This window comes from Balaenoptera borealis (assembly GCF_965194805.1).
Source record: "Balaenoptera borealis genome assembly, chromosome: 3".
Classification (NCBI taxonomy): Eukaryota; Metazoa; Chordata; class Mammalia; order Artiodactyla; family Balaenopteridae; genus Balaenoptera; species Balaenoptera borealis.
Window position 1 is genome coordinate 28,885,462 of NC_138866.1, and position 17,133 is coordinate 28,902,594.

Genomic DNA, 17,133 nt, shown 5'->3' on the forward strand with positions numbered 1-17,133 from the left:
GTGTAGTATAAACATTTTTATCTAGCTGCCAGTGTTGTTTCCACTTTTAAATCATCCTTGTATGTATACCTTTGAGTTTAGTGGTTCTTGACTAGGTCTGCTACCCAAGAAAACGAATCCAATCAGCATTTCACCCTCGGTCCACTTCGAGGTGTTCTATGGGTAAAAGGGTAACAAAATCCTTTTCTCTTTTGCATGAGGAATTGACCTTGGGTTACTACATAATTAAACCAGTTTTAGGGGAAAAAAAAGACAGAGGTAGCAAGAGTATGTCACCCTTTCTCCCAAGAATTAAGACTCCCACAAACTTGGTTTCTGAGGCTCTTCCATCTCCCTCCATTCAGGCACAGAAGGGCCAGCCCATGTACGAGAATCAATCTTTGTCAAGAATAAGAGGCCCTGTGTTGAAAGGTCCCTGTGGTAGGTCAGGTCATCATCCTCCACGGTTTCTACAAGTCATTTAATGAAGGAGGTATAGTCTAAGTAAAAATGGAAACAGATTTAGTTAACAAATTAGGTTTCCCTCTGAGTAAATCAACTGAATTCAAAATCCAGTTATCCTTGGGTGTCTCCCACGTTCCTCTTTCCTGATTTTGTTTTTAGCATATGCTCTTTGTCTTCTTGCCGATTCAGATTCTTCCCTTGTTCCCAAACTTGGTTCAAACCTTATGCTGCTGGAGGAAACTCTGCTTTTAAACCCTGTCTTTTGTGGATCCCTCCTTACTCTGCTTTCCCATTTAGATCAGTAGTGAGCCAACATTGTACTTGCTTGTACTCAAGCATGCTGTTTCACTTTTAACCAGATCCTAAGCTATTGGTGGGCAGGGCCTCCTCCGACTCTGACCCACAGAAGAATCCCCAGGGAGAGTGGTTGTGCTACAAAAAGCTGTGGTACTTACCTAGCGATGCAGGAAATCCAGCCTCATTACTCCTGCTTCTCAATCTGCTTGAGGACATTCTTCCTTCTCATCGAGAGCACCATTATCAGGGCCCCTAAGAATCAGATACCTATCAGCTGATGAGGACAAGTCATGATGCTGCTCTGGCAGACTCTAGTGACACTGCCTACAAGATTCATAAAAGCAAATGATGCTTCTGATTCCCATAGGAGGGAAAGACACCTTCTTTGCTTCTTGATGCCCCTGGCCAATGTACCCAGGAACACATCTACCACCTCTTCTCTGCTTCTTCTGAAGACAAATAGGCCAACTCTGGTTTTTCTGCCACAAACTTATTTTTGACCAATAATTCCCAACACCGTGTATGCAATTCACTGTTTAGAAACAAAAGGCTTTGTAGAGTTTGGGAGTAGAGTGATAGGACAACCTATGCTCTACCAGGTCAATAAAAGTAATGTTGCTTTTTTCCATTCATGTGACCTATGTAATAATTTTTAAAAGATAATCCTCTAGCTTATGAAATATCTACACTGTACTACAACATACATCCTATAAGTTATTTTGATAGTCTTTACATTAACTTGAGTTAGATGTTTTCTAGAAGAAACATTTTTCAGAAACTAAGTGTTAAGAATAGTTGAAGGCTTCCCTGGTCGCGCAGTGGTTAAGAATCCGCCTGCCAATGCAGGGGACACGGGTTCGAGCTCTGGTCCAGGAAGATCCCACATGCCTCAGAGCAACTAAGCCTGTGCACCACAACTACTGAGGCTGTGCTCTAGAGCCCGCAAGCCACAACTACTGAGCCCACATGCCACAACTACTGAAGCCCGCGTGCCTAGAGCCCGTGGACCGCAACCAAGAGTAGACCCCGCTCGCCGCAACTAGAGAAAGCCTGCGTGCAGCAACGAAAACGCAATGCAGCCAAAAATAAATAAATAAATAAATAAATTAATTAATTAAAAAAAAAAGAATAGTTGAGACTTTCCATAAATAGATTTAATATAGTACCCTTCAGAGATGTGGCCTGCTATAATCCATACCACTTTATTATGAGTGAACGATGGAAACAATGCATTTGTGTTTCTAAACTGTTTCCTGATAATCGCTGAATAGTTTTCACAGTTACATATTATAATACTTTCATGTAAGAAAATTAGCACAGCTGGAGTCATGCGGTCTTTATTAATTTGACAAAAAACAGGAAAATCTGCACTCATCTATCAAAATTATATCTTACCAAGAATTTGAAAGGTATTTTAAAAAGATGTATTCACAGTCTGTCTGAATCGTGTACAAAGCAGTGTCTGTAGAAGCAAAAGCCAGACAATGAACACGTGAGGGTAAATGATCCCACTGAAACCCACACCCCAGGACACTGATAGCACCATAAACATGACAGTCCTGTACTCAATACTCTACATAGTTGACTTGGAAACTGTCCTGTTGCAACACTTATTTTAAAAGGAAAATTGCTTTCTGGGAAGTCCTTCCTGCTACACAGACCAGGCTGAAGTGCTAACGCCAGATTCCAGGGCCCAGGGTGGACCCAACTACTTCCTCAGGGCAACGCTGAAGCTGTCCGAGGCCCTGGGAAACAGCTTAGACATTCAAGAAGGGAGTTCACTTCAGCACCAGGCTGATCTTTAATGCACAGATCTGAGGTGTTTCTTGCCAGAGGAGAGGACTGTTCCAATGATGCTATCCAGATGATTTGGGATGTGAGCGTGATGGTGGCCTTGTTGGGATACCCTGCTCTGCAGCTTCAATGAGGGTTGTGAAGAGCTGAAACCACTTTTTAATCTCCTGTGTCTGGGGAATTTAAAATGAGGCAAGAAGATCACAAGGATCACTTCTTGGCTCAAATTTATGATGATATTGTCTCATCCCAGGGCAAAACCAAACATCCAGTTTTCAAGTCTCTTCCCAAACTCAGCGTTCAGGATCCTCTTGGAGTTGAGGAGAATGACAAAAGCAAATCTAGAGAAAAAGGAGTACTTTACTGGAAGGATTGGTTTCTGGAAGACTCAAGTCACCATTTCATAACATCAATTTTATAAGCCCTCAATAACAGTTACCATGAAAAGGGGTTATTGACAGGTAGCTAATATTTTAGAGAAGTTAAAGCTGGTATTTACCAGAAAACAAGAGACTACAGCTACATTCTGAGGTTACATCTTACTCATTTTTGCATCCTTAGACTCCAGCACCATGCCAGCAACACAGAAGACATTGAATAAAATTTTTCATAGTGGTTTCTGAGCTCATTTTCTTCAGGGCTAGATCATGAATGGGCAAATACGCAAGGCCAGGCACTGGGGGTCAGGATCAGAGGCTTCCTTGAGATATCTGACCCTGGAAGATCTTATGTGGTAGTTCTGTCTCACATTTTACAAAATACGATCAAGACTACATATATAAAGTTTGTTGAGGCCAAGCAAAGGGCAAGTACTAAACATATTATTTGTTTGGGCATCTGTTATGGAAGGAGGGTTTTTAAAACCAAGGGACACTTTGAAAAATGGGGATCCGGGAGTTTAAAAGTAAAAACACCACCTCGTCAGTTGTTGCTTCTGTAGTGAAATCAATAAATTGTTCACTTATGATTTTCTTTCAAGTTGCTTAGAAAGCTTCTCCTTTTTCTGACCAAGAGAGTTATTTACAGTGAGAGCTGTGATCTGAGGACCACACACTAACCTGGTGAGAATCAAAAACAGAGAAGCGATCCCTTCCTCTTTGAAAAAAAATCCTCTACAAATCCTCCAAATATGGTTGGCATTTCCATAGGCTAGTTTGTGGCAACATTCTGTATGTAAACACTCTCTATTCTTCTGTAGGCCAGTCAGACACAGACATCAGGGGTCGCCCTTCTTCCTACTGTCCTCCCTTTTTTATTAAGCAGGTCAGCTGGGCTGGTCAGGTTTTATCATTTGTTCTGTCTGGTTCCACAGCCACCCCTTGCCCCTGGGTGAGGGCGCATCCTCAGTGGAATTGCTACTGTTCTCTCTGGTGACAATCTATTTTTCATGGTGAAAGACTAGCATTTTGATATTTCAGAAACAACTGAATTGACTCTAAGAAGGTTCTACGGAAAAGTCTGCGTCTGAGACTGGTGCTTTAAAGAAATAAGATGTATTCTCTCTATGCTGAGATGTGGTTCCATCTTGCAGAAAGTGACAGGTCTATTGCAATCTTTCTACATAGGACAGCAATACATAGGATGGATTTGAACACAATCACACACACCACACACCCTCTTCAGAGATAAACCCTTCATGAAAGACACAGCATGTTTGGGATCCTCACACAAATAAACTACTCTAGGTCAGGGCTCCCTTCAAGACTGCTTCAAATCTTCAAATCACACATTAGTGTTCAGGTGGCTTTGTTGTAACTGTTGAACTGCATGTCTCCCTGGAAGATAATACCCACACTGTCACATATCTGAGGAGAAAAAGAAAATCTTGGGAAAAAGGGCCTAAGAGGAGCCAGTTTTTACACACAGGTTAGTACCAGCACATTACCCTAAAGTTAGTTTCTTATAAGAAATATTCCATGGCAGAAAACAAATACTCTAAACTCCAAGGAGAACCCCAAACCAGATCAAATGATGGCTGGAGAGACAGCAAGCAGCAGGAAACAGAGGGAAAGCTGGCCTCTCTTCAGCCACAAGGAGAAACTAAGTTTCTCACAAATGCTTAGAGTCTGATCACCATGGCTGAGGGCTGTCCGTGGTAAAAGAGGGGGTGTGCCCCGGCAAAGCTTCATCCAGAGGTGCCGTGTGCCCGCAGGCGGCGGGCTCTGTTCATATGCATTGCACAGCTGAACTACACAGGGCCTGAACTCTGCAGCCCAATTCTCACAAAGATACATTGAAACGAAAGGTAACACGGAAGGGAAAACACAAAACACCCATTGTGAGGTTCTTGAGGAATCACTCGGATCCCCTCCTTCCCAGGCCGTGAGCTCTTGTCCCATTGGCTGTTGGAGGCCCCTCCTCTCTCCTCTTGGCCGCTGGTTCTCCCCCTGACCCTTGGTTCTCCCACAGCTCACCAAGTGAAGTAACAGCTATCTCCAAGCTTTGTACTGATACAACTGACTCATAAACTTTATAAACCACCAGCTTTTGGCTATTGGTTCAAATTCTGACCTATTGTCAAGAGACAATGGGTTGTAGTTAAAAAGAAAAGACAAACCAGGACAGAAAGTGCTTCACCAGCCATCTTACTCTTCTTTAATCCTACTGTCTTTGGGCACATTGCATTTGCTATTTAAGAAAGTATGACAGCAAGGCTGATAGCACTGACTCATGACACATTCTTTGCACCACACACAGAGCAAAATCCTAGAACAACAGGATCATCTGCTTCCACAACAGAGCTGTCTTATTCGCTGTATAGGAGAAGTGCTTGTGAGGGGAGTACCGGGAGAGAGACGGAAGGAGGGAGGGACCTGGGGGCAAGTGAACCTACAAGTATGCCTAAAAGTTAGGAATTTGGTGGAAAATCCAGAATTTACTTAAGGGTAATAGGGAATCGTTGAGTTACAGTTCCACTCTTTCCAGAAATAAATGACTGCATTTGGAACCTGAGGTTAAGACTTTTAAGATAAAGCAACCTCAAATAAGTTCAGACTGGCCTTGGGAAGAAATGGCAGCCATAGATGGTAATGAGCTTCAGTGCTTGAGAACAAGAAGTGTCAAAATCAACCTACACCTCTAACTTGACTCAGGTGAAAAAAAGTCTTATTTAAAAATGGTAAGTCTGCAGCAAAAAATCTGAAAGTTTGAGCCCCTTTCCATCTTTCCATTTTGCTCTGGTGCCTGCTCTCCTTATAGTATCTCCCGAAAAGGTTCAGAATTCAATACAGATTTATTAGGTTGACTTTCAACATGTAGTTTAAGAGGAAGAGTCCTGTTTGGTTTAAACCATTTCATTTAACCTCTTGGTAATGGTAGTCCTGAGAGTCTGCAGCGTTGGTAAAATCCACCTGTGACCAAAGGTCAACCGGCTGGTGGGACCACAGCAACTTTCTGGCCCATCACTTTGCCTTGTTCTTGTCCCTCAAATCTGGCAGTTTCTGCACTGAGGGACTCAGTCCACCACAATGACATGTTCAAAACCATTTTCTGTAGACACCTCCTTCCAACGCCCAATAGTGCAGGTGGTCAGGAAGACTTGGAAGGAAGCTGCAAAAAGTCCAGCTGGGAATCTTGACTTTGTTAGATGTGGACACAGGAAAATCACCTTTGTCCTCCCCAGATTTTATTATAGTCAAAGGAGAAAAATCCATGAGATTTTAACTGCAAATATGCTAGATATAAAACTGATGGAATGCTAATTGGTCCATAAAGGGTTGCACAAGATAATCTGTGGCAAAGTAGAAAACAAGCCCAAAGGTGATAGAGATTGGAAGAGCTGGCAATGCTTTCTTGAAAATGGCAAGGAGCAATAATGTAAGGCACAAACCCTGTGGAGAAAAGGGGAAAAGACACAATCCCAGACATAATTATGCAAGTATTCTGTGCAAATCAACTCAATCACAAGCCTCAGTTTTAATTTAGTTAATTCAATACAATCCTTTGATGTTAACTTTTAGAACAAAATTTTTTCATTAAATCTGGAAACAACATTTATTTTCCTTTGCAAGAGAGATCATTATCCATACATTGTTGATATTTCATCCCTAATTCTAGGTAGGGAATAGAATCTGAAAATAAGTAAAATTATTTTTGAAAACAAATAAGCAATACTGAAATTTCTATCTAAACTATTGGGTTGGCTACTGTAGGTTTAGTTTGGCTAGCTAAAAATCCCAGAGGTGAAGAACATTCTTTACGCTGTCTGGGGGCAAAGAGGTGCTCATGGAATAAACCAATAAAAGTTTGTTTATAAAGTGTATACTGTTTTCTTATAAATACAGAGCAGCTATATAATACACCCCATTTTTTATCCTAGTTACTGAGATATTAACTATAAAGTCTGGAGGGTGAGCTGCATTTAAGGTTTATCCAAAGTAGGTAATTTTCTTCTTAAAAGCTTCAACACATCCAGAAAACTAACCTCAAAAAGAGAAATAAAATAAATGAAAATTCTAACTGGTCATATGATCAAGATAAATCACAAGTGTAATCATAAAATAAATGCATAAGTAAAGGCTCTCGTCTAACCTCTCATCCAACTTCACTCACATATTATCAAAGATATCACATCTTTAGCAAAAATAGCAATACGAACTATGAGTTATTTACTTAAATCATAGTCTTGAAAGCTTCAGGCTCACGTTGTAGCACTATAAGCAAAATCTATGTGTGATCGTGCACTGAGTTAGCTTTTCTTGCCTCATACTTACTGCCCAAAGGACACTGTATGCTGCAGGCCGTGGCCTTAAACACAGTACCACCACCAAACGCAGACTTAAGTGAGGATCTGCTTACCCCTTTAAGACTGATCTAATTCCTTACATTATCTATGCTGCTGGGCTTGAAGCAATGGTTCCTACTCTGAGGTACTTACCAGAATTTCCTGGGGAACTTTAAAAAAAATATACAATTAAAACAAATTAAATATTCGGTTGGCCAAAAACTTTGTTTGGGTTTTCCATAACATCTTATGGAAAAGCCTGAACGAACTTTTTGGCCAACCCACTAATATCTCAGGGTAGAGACCCACAGTTTTAAAAGTTCCCAGGTGATTTTAATGTGTGGCCAGGTAGAGAATTACTCAGGTGAGGTCCAATTATTTGTGTTTTTAAAAAAGCTCCCCAGGTGATTGGAACACTCAGCCTAGCTGGGGTTAAAAGGACGACCTTTTAATCAGAATTTTGAGATGAGGAGTTCTGACACGTTTTTAATCCGTGTATACTTACAATTAATATGGCTACAAAACAGGCTATGGTTGTGTTCCAGTCTCCACTGGCTGTTGCGGAAGCTTTACCAACCAGAACACTGTAGAAAATGAAATCTCCTAATCCAAGTTTTACTCCCCCTAAAAAGGAAAGATTATGAATATAAAGTTTGTCACTCTTAAAAAAAATAAAGCTTGTCACTCTTTGCTATGATGTCACAATTCAAAACTGTCGCTGCCCCCCGCCCCCCATCCTATGCTGAATGAGAAGTCAGTAAATGATATCATACAAAATTAGGCTTTAGCTACGCTTTCCCTTTCTCTTTTGGTTTTCTATAAAAGGGGGTTCAGATGTTATGTGGCTAACTCTGGCATCTTAACAGTAGATGCTGCTGTTATATAGCAAAAATAATAACAATAAATAATAATTGTCATCTACTGAATGCCTAGTTTATACCTGCACTTGTTCTAATAAATCCTCACAAGAACCCCTATGAGATAGGTATCTTTTTTTTGAACATCAGCTTTACCGAGGTATAATTTATTTCATAAAATGCACCCACTGTAAAATGTACAATTCAATGACTGAAAAAATTTAGAGTTGTGCAACCATCACCACAGTCCACCATATTTCCATCACCCCAATTAAGATACCTTGTGTTCATTTACAGTTAATCTCCACTCCCCTCCCAGGCCTTAAGCAACCTGTGATCTGCTTTCTAACTCTATAAATCTGCCTTTTCTAGACACTGCACAGAAATGGACTCACACAATATGAAGTCTTTTGTGACTGGCTTCTTTCATTTAACATAATTTTTTAAAATTATTTATTTATTTATTTATTTATTTATTTATTTATTTATGGCTGTGTTGGGTCTTCGTTTCTGTGAGAGGGCTTTCTCTAGTTGCGGCAAGTGGGGGCCACTCTTCATCACGGTGCGTGGGCCTCTCACTATCACGGCCTCTCTTGTTGCGGAGCACAGGCTCCAGACGTGTAGGCTCAGTAATTGTGGCTCACGGGCCCAGTTGCTCCGCATCATGTGGGATCTTCCCAGACCAGGGCTCGAACCCGTGTCCCCTGCATTGGCAGGCAGATTCTCAACCACTGCGCCACCAGGGAAGCCCAATAATTTTTTTAAATTGAAGTATAGTTGACATACAATGTTGTGTTAGTTCCAGGTGTACAACAAAGTGATTCAGATATATATATATATTTTTTCTTTTCCAGATTCTTTTCCATTATAGGTTATTACAAGATATTGAAAATAGCTCCCTGTGCTATACAGTAGGTCCTTGTTGTTTATCTATTTTAAATATAGTACTGTATATCTGTTAATCCCAAACTTCTAAATTATCTCCCCTGCCCCACACTTTCCCCTTTGGTAACCATAAGTTTGCTTTCTATGTCTGTGAGTCTATTTCTGTTTTGTATGTAAGTTCATTTGTATCATATTTTAGATTCCACATATAAGTGATATCATATGATATTTGTCTTTCTCTGTCTGATTTACTTCACTCTGTATGATAATCTCTAGGTCCATCCATGTTGCTGCAAATGGCATTATTTCATTCTTTTATATGGCTGAGTAATATTCCATTGTGTATATATACCACATCTTCTTTATCCATTCTCCTGTCAATGGACATTTAGATTGCTTCCATGTCTTGGCTATTGTAAATAGTGCTGCTATGAACACTGGGGTGCGTGTATCTTTTTGAATTAGAGTTTTCGTCTTTTCCAGATATATGCCCAGGAGTGAGGTTGCAGGATCCTATGGTAACTCTATTTTTAGTTTTTTAAGGAACCTCCATACTGTTCTCCATAGTGGCTGCACCAATTTACATTCCCACCAACAGCATAGGAGGGTTCCCTTTTCTCCACACCCTCTCCAGCATTTATTATTTATAGACTTTTTGATAATGGTCATTCTGACCGGTGTGAGGTGATACCTCATTGTAGTTTTGATCTGCATTTCTCTAATAATTAGCGATGTTGAGCATCTTTTCATGTGCCTGTTGGCCATCTGTATTAACATAATATTTTTGAGGTTTATCCATGATATTGCATGTGTCTGTAGTTTGTTGCTTTTCACTGGTGAATAGTTTTTCATTGTATGGATATACTATATTTTGTTTATCCATTTACCAGTTGATGGACATGTAGATTGTTTTCAGTTTTGGGCTATTATGAATAATGCTGCTATGAACATCAGTGCACACATCTTTGTGTGGGCAGACTGCTTTCAGTTCCATCGGGTAGATTCCTAGGAGTGGAACTGTTGGGTTATATGTTAAGTTTATGTTTAGCCTTTTGAGAAACTGCCAAACTGTTTTCCATACTGGCTGTACCAGTACATTCCCACCAGCAGTGCACAATGGTTCCAGTTTCTTCAGTCCTCACCAGCACTTCGCATTGCTGTCTTTTTGATTATAGCCATTCTGATTCATGATGTTGAGTATCTTTTCATGTGCTTATTAGCCATTATATCTCTCCTTTGGGGAAATATCTACCCAAAGTGTTACCTTATTTTTTACTTAGGTTATCTTCCTATTACTGAGTTGTAAGCATTCTCTGTATACCCTAATTATATATCCTTTAACAGGATTTGCAATGATTTGCAAATATTTTCTCTCAGTCTGTGGCTCCTTTTCCTTTTCTTAATGGTATCTTTTTTTTTTTTATTGTGGTAAAATACACAGTTCAATGGCATTAAGTACGTTCATATTGTTGTGCTATCATCACCACCATCCATCCACGGAACTCTTTTCATCTTGCAAAACTGAACCTCTGTACCCATTAAACAGTAACTCCTCCTTCCTCTCTCCCTCCAGCCCCTGGAAACCACCATTCCACTCTCTGAGTTTGACTACTCCAGGTATTTCATTTAAGTGGAATCATACAGTATTTGTCTTACTGTGACTGGCTTATTTCACTTAGCATAATGTCCTGGCTCATCCATGCTGCAGCATGTATTGGATTTTCCTTCCTTTTTAAAGCTGAATAATATCCCATTGTATGTATACACCACATTTTGTCTATCCATTCGTCAGCCAGTGGACACTTAGGTTGCTTCCATCTCATGGCTACTGTGAACAGTGCTATGAACACGGGTATATAAATACCTCTTCTCTCTCTCTCTCTTTTTCTTTCTTTTGGCTTCTCTGTGTGGCTTGTGGGATCTTAGTTCCCCAACCAGGGATCAAACCGGTGCCCTCAGCAGTGAAAGCGCGTTGTTCTAACCACTGAACTGCCAGGGACTTCCCTAAATTCTTCTTCTCTTAATGGTATCTTTTGAAGTGTGAAAGTTTTCAATTTTGACAAAGTCCAATCTATCAATTTTTTCTTCTACGTATCAGTGTTATATTAAGGAACTCTTTGCCCAACCCAAGGTCATGAAGTTTTTCTCCTACGTTTTCTTCTAGAAGTTTTAGAGTTTTACCACTTACATTTCAGTTTATGACCAATTTGGGGTTAATTTTGGATTGTGTGCATGATGGATAGGGTGAGACAGGGGTTTCCATTCATTCTTTTGCACGTGGATATCCAATTGTCCCAGCACCATTTGTTGAAAAGATTATATCATTTGGCATTGAATTATTTTAGCACCTTTTTAAAAAATCATTGATCATAAATATAAGGGTTTACTTCTGGACTCTCAGTTCTGTTCCTTTGATTTATATGTCTGTCCTTGATTACTATGGCTTTAGAGTAAGTTTTGAAATCAGATAGTTTAAGTCCACCAACTTTTTTCTTCTCTTTCAAAATTGTTTTGGGTACTCTAAGTTGTTTACACTTCCAAAAAATTTTAGGATCAGCTTGTAGAAATTGACAAGCTGATCCTAAAACATACACAGAAATGCAAAGGCCCTAGGTTTTCTGTTGTCAAACATTATTTTTAACTCTTCAAGTTCTTTTCAAAATGATAAACAAAACTATGTATTTAAAAATATGCTTTGGACTTCCCTGCTGGCTCAGTGGTTAAGAATCCGCCTGACAATGCAGGGGACACGGGTTCGAGCCCTGGTCTGGGAAGATCCCACATGCCGCGGAGCAACCAAGCCCGTGCACCACAACTACTGAGCCTGCGCTCTAGAGCCTGCGAGCCACAACTACTGAGCCTGCATGCCACAACTACTGAAGCCTGCAAGCCTAGAGCCTGTGCTCCACAACAAGAGAAGCCACCGCAATGAGAAGCCCGCACACTGCAACGAAGAGTAACCCTGGCTCACCACAACTAGAGGAAGCCCACGTGCATCAACGAAGACCCAACACAGCCAAAAATAAATAGATAAATTTATTAAAAAAAAAAAAGTTCCACAATAAACATGTACTGTTTTAAAATAAATAAATAAATAAATAAATAAATAAATAAAAACATGCTTTGACTTGGGGCTCAACAGTAACCCATTAAGCTTTACTACTGGCTTTTACCTTTCTGGTTGTTATAACTATTCCCAACTGAAGTGTGATCCTGATCTTAAAGTTCTGTTGCCTGAGTTACAGAAACTACTTCTGGAAGATAGGTGTTGAGGGCCTTGAGAAGCAGAGTCTGCAGGAGAAAGGGGCAGAGTTCTGATTAATAAGATCTTACTGAGAGGGACTTCCCTGGTGGCGCAGTGTTTAAGAATCCGCCTGCCAATGCTGGGGTCACGGGTTCGATCCCTGGTCCAGGAAGATGGCACATGCCACAGAGCAACTAAGCCCATGCACCACAACTACTGAGCCCATGTGCCACAGCTACTGAAGCCCGTGTGCCTAGAGCCCGTGCTCTGCAACAAGAGAAGCCACCGCAATGAGAAGCCCACGCACCACAACGAAGAGCAGCCCCTGCTCGCCACAACTAGAGAAAGCCCGCGCACAGCAACGAAGGCCCAACCCAGCCAAAAATTAAAAAAAAAAAAGATCTTACTGAGAAATCATTGTTCTTTTTAAATCGTGGAAGCCAGAGCAAAGTCTTCCATAGTGGAAAAAATAAACATACAACCCTGAAATCCGATGCCATGAATTACATGGTCAGTTATCCTTTAACTTGCTAACCTTCCCAGACTGATGAATACTTTCACCAGTTTCAGTTGTGCAGAAGAGTCCAACTCTACTATTTAGGTACTAGTGTGATACAGGTCAAGTTTACTAACTTCTTTAATCCTCAAATTCTTCAGCTACAAGATGGGGATTACAGAGCTATTTCACAAGGTTGGTATCAGCGTTAAAAATAATACAGGAAAAGTTCTTGGCACACACAGAGGCTAAACAAATGACAGTCTTAGAAATACTTTTGATTCCAAATAGCAAGTGCTATAAGAAACTAACTGAGGGCTTCCCTGGCGGTGCAGTGGTTAAGAATCCGCCTGCCAATGCAGGGGAAACGGATTTGAGCCCTGGTCCGGGAAGATCCCACATGACGCGGAGCAACTAAGCCCGTGCGCCACAACTACTGAGCCTGTGCTCTAGAGCCTGCGCTCCGCAACAAGAGAAGCCACTGCAATGAGAAGCCCGCGCACTGCAACGAAGAGTAGCCCCTGCTCTCCGCAACTAGAGAAAGCCCGCGCACAGCAACGAAGACCCAATGCAGCGAAAAATAAATAAATAGAATAAATAAATTTAAAAAAAAGAAACTAACTGAAAGAAACTAATTTCTTCAGAAAAAAATGCTATAGAAATGAATTTTTTTAAATAATGCAGAAGAAAAATTTTGCATTTCTCTGATAAGAGACTTGTATCTAGAGAATACATAAAGAACTATTACAACTCAATAATAAAAAAGGACCCCCAAAATGGGCAATGGATCTGAATAGACAGTTCTCCAAAAAAAATATACAAATGGCCAATAAGCACACAAAAAGATACTCAACATTATTAGCCATCAGAAGAATGCAAATCAAAACCATGGTGACATACCACTTTCCACCCACTAGAATGATTATAATCAAAAAGACAAATAATAACAAGTGTTGGTGAGGCTGTGGAAAAACTGGAACATTCATACACTGCTGGTGGGAATGTAAAATGGTGCAGACACTTTGGAAAACAGTCTGGTAGTTCCTCAAAAGGTTAAACATAGAGTTAGCATATGACTCAGTAATTCTACTTGTAGGTATATACCTAAGAGAAAACCATATGTCCACACAGATGTGTACATGAATGTTCACACAACAATACGCATAACAGCTCAAAATGGAAACAATCTAGATGCCCATTAACTGATGAATGGATGATAAATGTGACATATCCATACAATGGAATATTATTTGGCTATAAAGAGAAATGAAATGCTAATACATTTACAACATAGATAAACCCTGAAAACATAATGCTACATGAAAGAAATCAGTACAAAGAACCATATATTGTATGATTCCATTTATATGAAATGTCCAGAAGAGGCAAATCTATTATGATAGTATATTTGTTGGTGCTGGGGGGAATAGGGGTAATGGGTACAGGGTTTCTTTCTGAGGTAATGAATATATTCTAACATTAGCATGTGGTGATGGTTGCACAACTATAATAAAAACCATCATGGACTTCCCCAGTGGCGCAGTGGTTAAGAATCTGCTTGCCAGTGCAGGGGACACAGGTTCAAGCCCTGGTCCAGGAAGATCCCACATGTCGCGCGGCAACTAAGCCCGTACGCCACAACTGCTGAGCCTGAGCTCTAGAGCCCACGAGCTACAACTACTGAGCCCGTGTGCCACAACTACTGAAGCCCGTGTGCCTAGAGCCCGTGCTCCGCAACAAGAGAAGCCACCGCAATGAGAAGCCTGTGCACCTCTGCTCGCTGCAACTAGAGAAAGCCCGCACACAGCAACGAAGACCCAACACAGCCAAAAATAAATAAATAAATAAATAAATAAATAAATAAATATATTTAAAAAAAAAAAAACCATTGCATTGTCCACTTTAAATGGGGGGGAATGAGAGGGACTGTAGAGGTGATGTTAAGGAGTATGGGGTTTCTTTATGGGGTATTGAAAATGTTCTAAAATCAATTGTGGTGATGGTTGAACAATTCTGTGAATATACTAATGTCACCACTTTAAATGGGTGAATTGTATAGTATGTGAATTATGTCTCAACAGAGGTATCAAAAAATAAAAATAATGTACCAAATCAAGCTTAAAATTATAGCCTCTCATGTTTTTCATTTAAAGGCTTATGTTTGTTTAAATAATAACAATATTATGGCAAATGCTATAGTTATACTTTACAGAATTCATTTTAATGGAGAGAGAAATATAGATATATTTTATTAGCAAAATTAAAAGTCAGGAAACAAAGAAGTAACCATCAGTTTTTTTTCTTTAGGCACTTAGTGAAGCAACAAGTTATATTCCATAACCAGAAGAGACTGGATGAATCAGTATATAAAACCTAAGAAAAATCATGTTGCTCGGGAATATGTTTTCTTTAAACAGCTTCTTTGATTTATTCAGTAAAGATATGCCATGGCCAAACAACTAAAATCACAGCAATGGAAACTGCTTAAGTTAGACATAAAGTATTATCAGTATTCCACTGCCAAGTGCTAATGCTGAGATTGGATGCTAGTTGTTTTACTGCTGTCTAGGTCTCCTTATGTTTTGTTTTGTTTTGGCCAACTCTGAAAAATCATTTTAAGTAATGATGGAGTTCCTTTAGTATTAAAAGGGGCATTTGCAGGTCTACCAAACACAAGACATGGTAAAAATAATAAATGATGGTGAATATTTACTTTAATTGTAAGATTTCGCTACAGGACATCTAGCAGAATATATGCCTAGCTTAAATGTAACTATAACATAATAAAATAATGAATATTTCCTACTATCTTTTTAATAAACAGAAACATATAAAAAACTTCCTGAAATTTATTATTTCGTGTTTTAACTACTAAAACCTCTTCCTCCACTTGAAGAAAATATGAAAATCCATCTCCCACTCTTCCCTTGAGGTTATAGAAAAAGAACCTCTATGAGTTAAATTTCTACTCCTGGAAACAACAGGTTAATTTCACTACTCTGATAAATTTTAAATCTATCAGTAGTACACTGAGGTCTGCTATTGGCATGATGTTTGGAAGAAGTGTATTTTGAAATTCACTAGAAGACCAACTGCACATTGAATAAACATGTTTTACATTTCTAATCAAAAACTCTCAGTGTTCAGCTTTCTGATTAATTTTTGATTTTTAAAAGGTTGTTCTGGAAGACACATGTGCCTTTACATATCAAATTCTATTGTAAACTGAGACTTCTGTAAGTAACAGGTCTGGTTTAACACATTAATGCAATCAGATATGGTTATGTGTGTTCTGGATGCTAAGATAAGGAAAGAATATCAATTATTAGTTTATATTGGTCCCAGATAAAGAAAATATTAATCTGAAGTTAGAAGCGGCAATACTTGGGTTTTTCTTAAAAAAAAAAAAAAAAGTTAGAGATGAAGAGAAGGACACGAAGAGATGATCAGGAGAGAGAATCTTCAAGTAGGAAAGGCAGTCGTGAAAGAATCACACTGCAGCTATGCTTAACAGCTATATTTCTGCTTTCTTTTGGCTCTATGCATCTTTGAGAAAAGAGGAAAGGAACAGAAGAGGCAACCTAATTACAGTGATAACTTTGAAGGCAGAGAAAATATCAGCAAACACACGCTCAAGGCTGGCCATAAGAGGAGGCAACTGTGTCTGGTTTCCCAGAGTGTGAAAGCTGCAGGCTGCAGCTGGCTCTAAAATCTGGAAAACTCACCCAGCACCAAAGTCATGGATCTGCCCAGGTTCTGACCCAGGTAAAAGACTAATGGTGAGCTGTAAGAAGTGTTCTGCTCAAGCTGAAGGATAATGTCAAGGTCACAATTAATAGTGATTAGAGAAGCTAAGGAATCTAGGTGTCTGTTTCTTTGAAACTACTTAATATTTTCGCTATAATATTTTAATCAAGCGTTTCACTTTTGTGAAAACGAAAAAACTGAGGGTAACTTAGTTGGGAAATGTGCTAATCTCTTCTTATTCAGTAAATCACCTCTCTAACTAAGACTAAGTAAAGAGATGATTGAGCCCTAACCAGGGGGCTCTACTGGCTAATATCCTAAGAAGCCCCAAGTGCTGACCTGAATCCCAGTGACAGCACACCTTAGACACTGAACAAACTCTTACATTTCTGCAGAGAACCTAAATCCCTTTGATTTTCTTTAAAATTAATAAAATACAGTGCTTGCCGACAAAGGGCAGTAACAATGTAAAAGGGTGAAGCATTTAAATCCATAGGTCTCTGTGCAGCAAGAGTGAAATATATTAATGAAAATTTTGTAGACATGAAGTCTTATCAGAATAATATTAAATTTTTTTTTTTACCTTATAAAATCAATGCCAAAGATCAGGCTGTAAAGGGATAATTTCAAAAATCTGAGGTGCAGA

General features: G+C 39.5%; 1 protein-coding gene across 7 annotated transcripts in view; it reads right to left on the bottom strand.

Annotated features, from left to right (window-relative positions):
- Nucleotides 1-2,062: 2,062 nt before the first annotated feature.
- PSEN1 (presenilin 1) overlaps nt 2,063-17,133 on the bottom strand; it is an 89,166-nt gene continuing 74,095 nt past the window's right edge. For 5 of the 7 annotated variants that reach the window (XM_082383949.1, XM_082383947.1, XM_082383948.1 and 2 more), the window contains 2 exons: nt 7,764-7,882; nt 2,063-6,365 (listed from right to left, as the gene is read on the bottom strand). In XM_082383949.1, the coding sequence (XP_082240075.1) occupies nt 6,210-6,365; nt 7,764-7,882 (275 nt within the window). In that variant the 3' untranslated portion in view covers nt 2,063-6,209. The other 2 variants (XM_082383951.1, XM_082383950.1) reach the window with 2 other exon arrangements.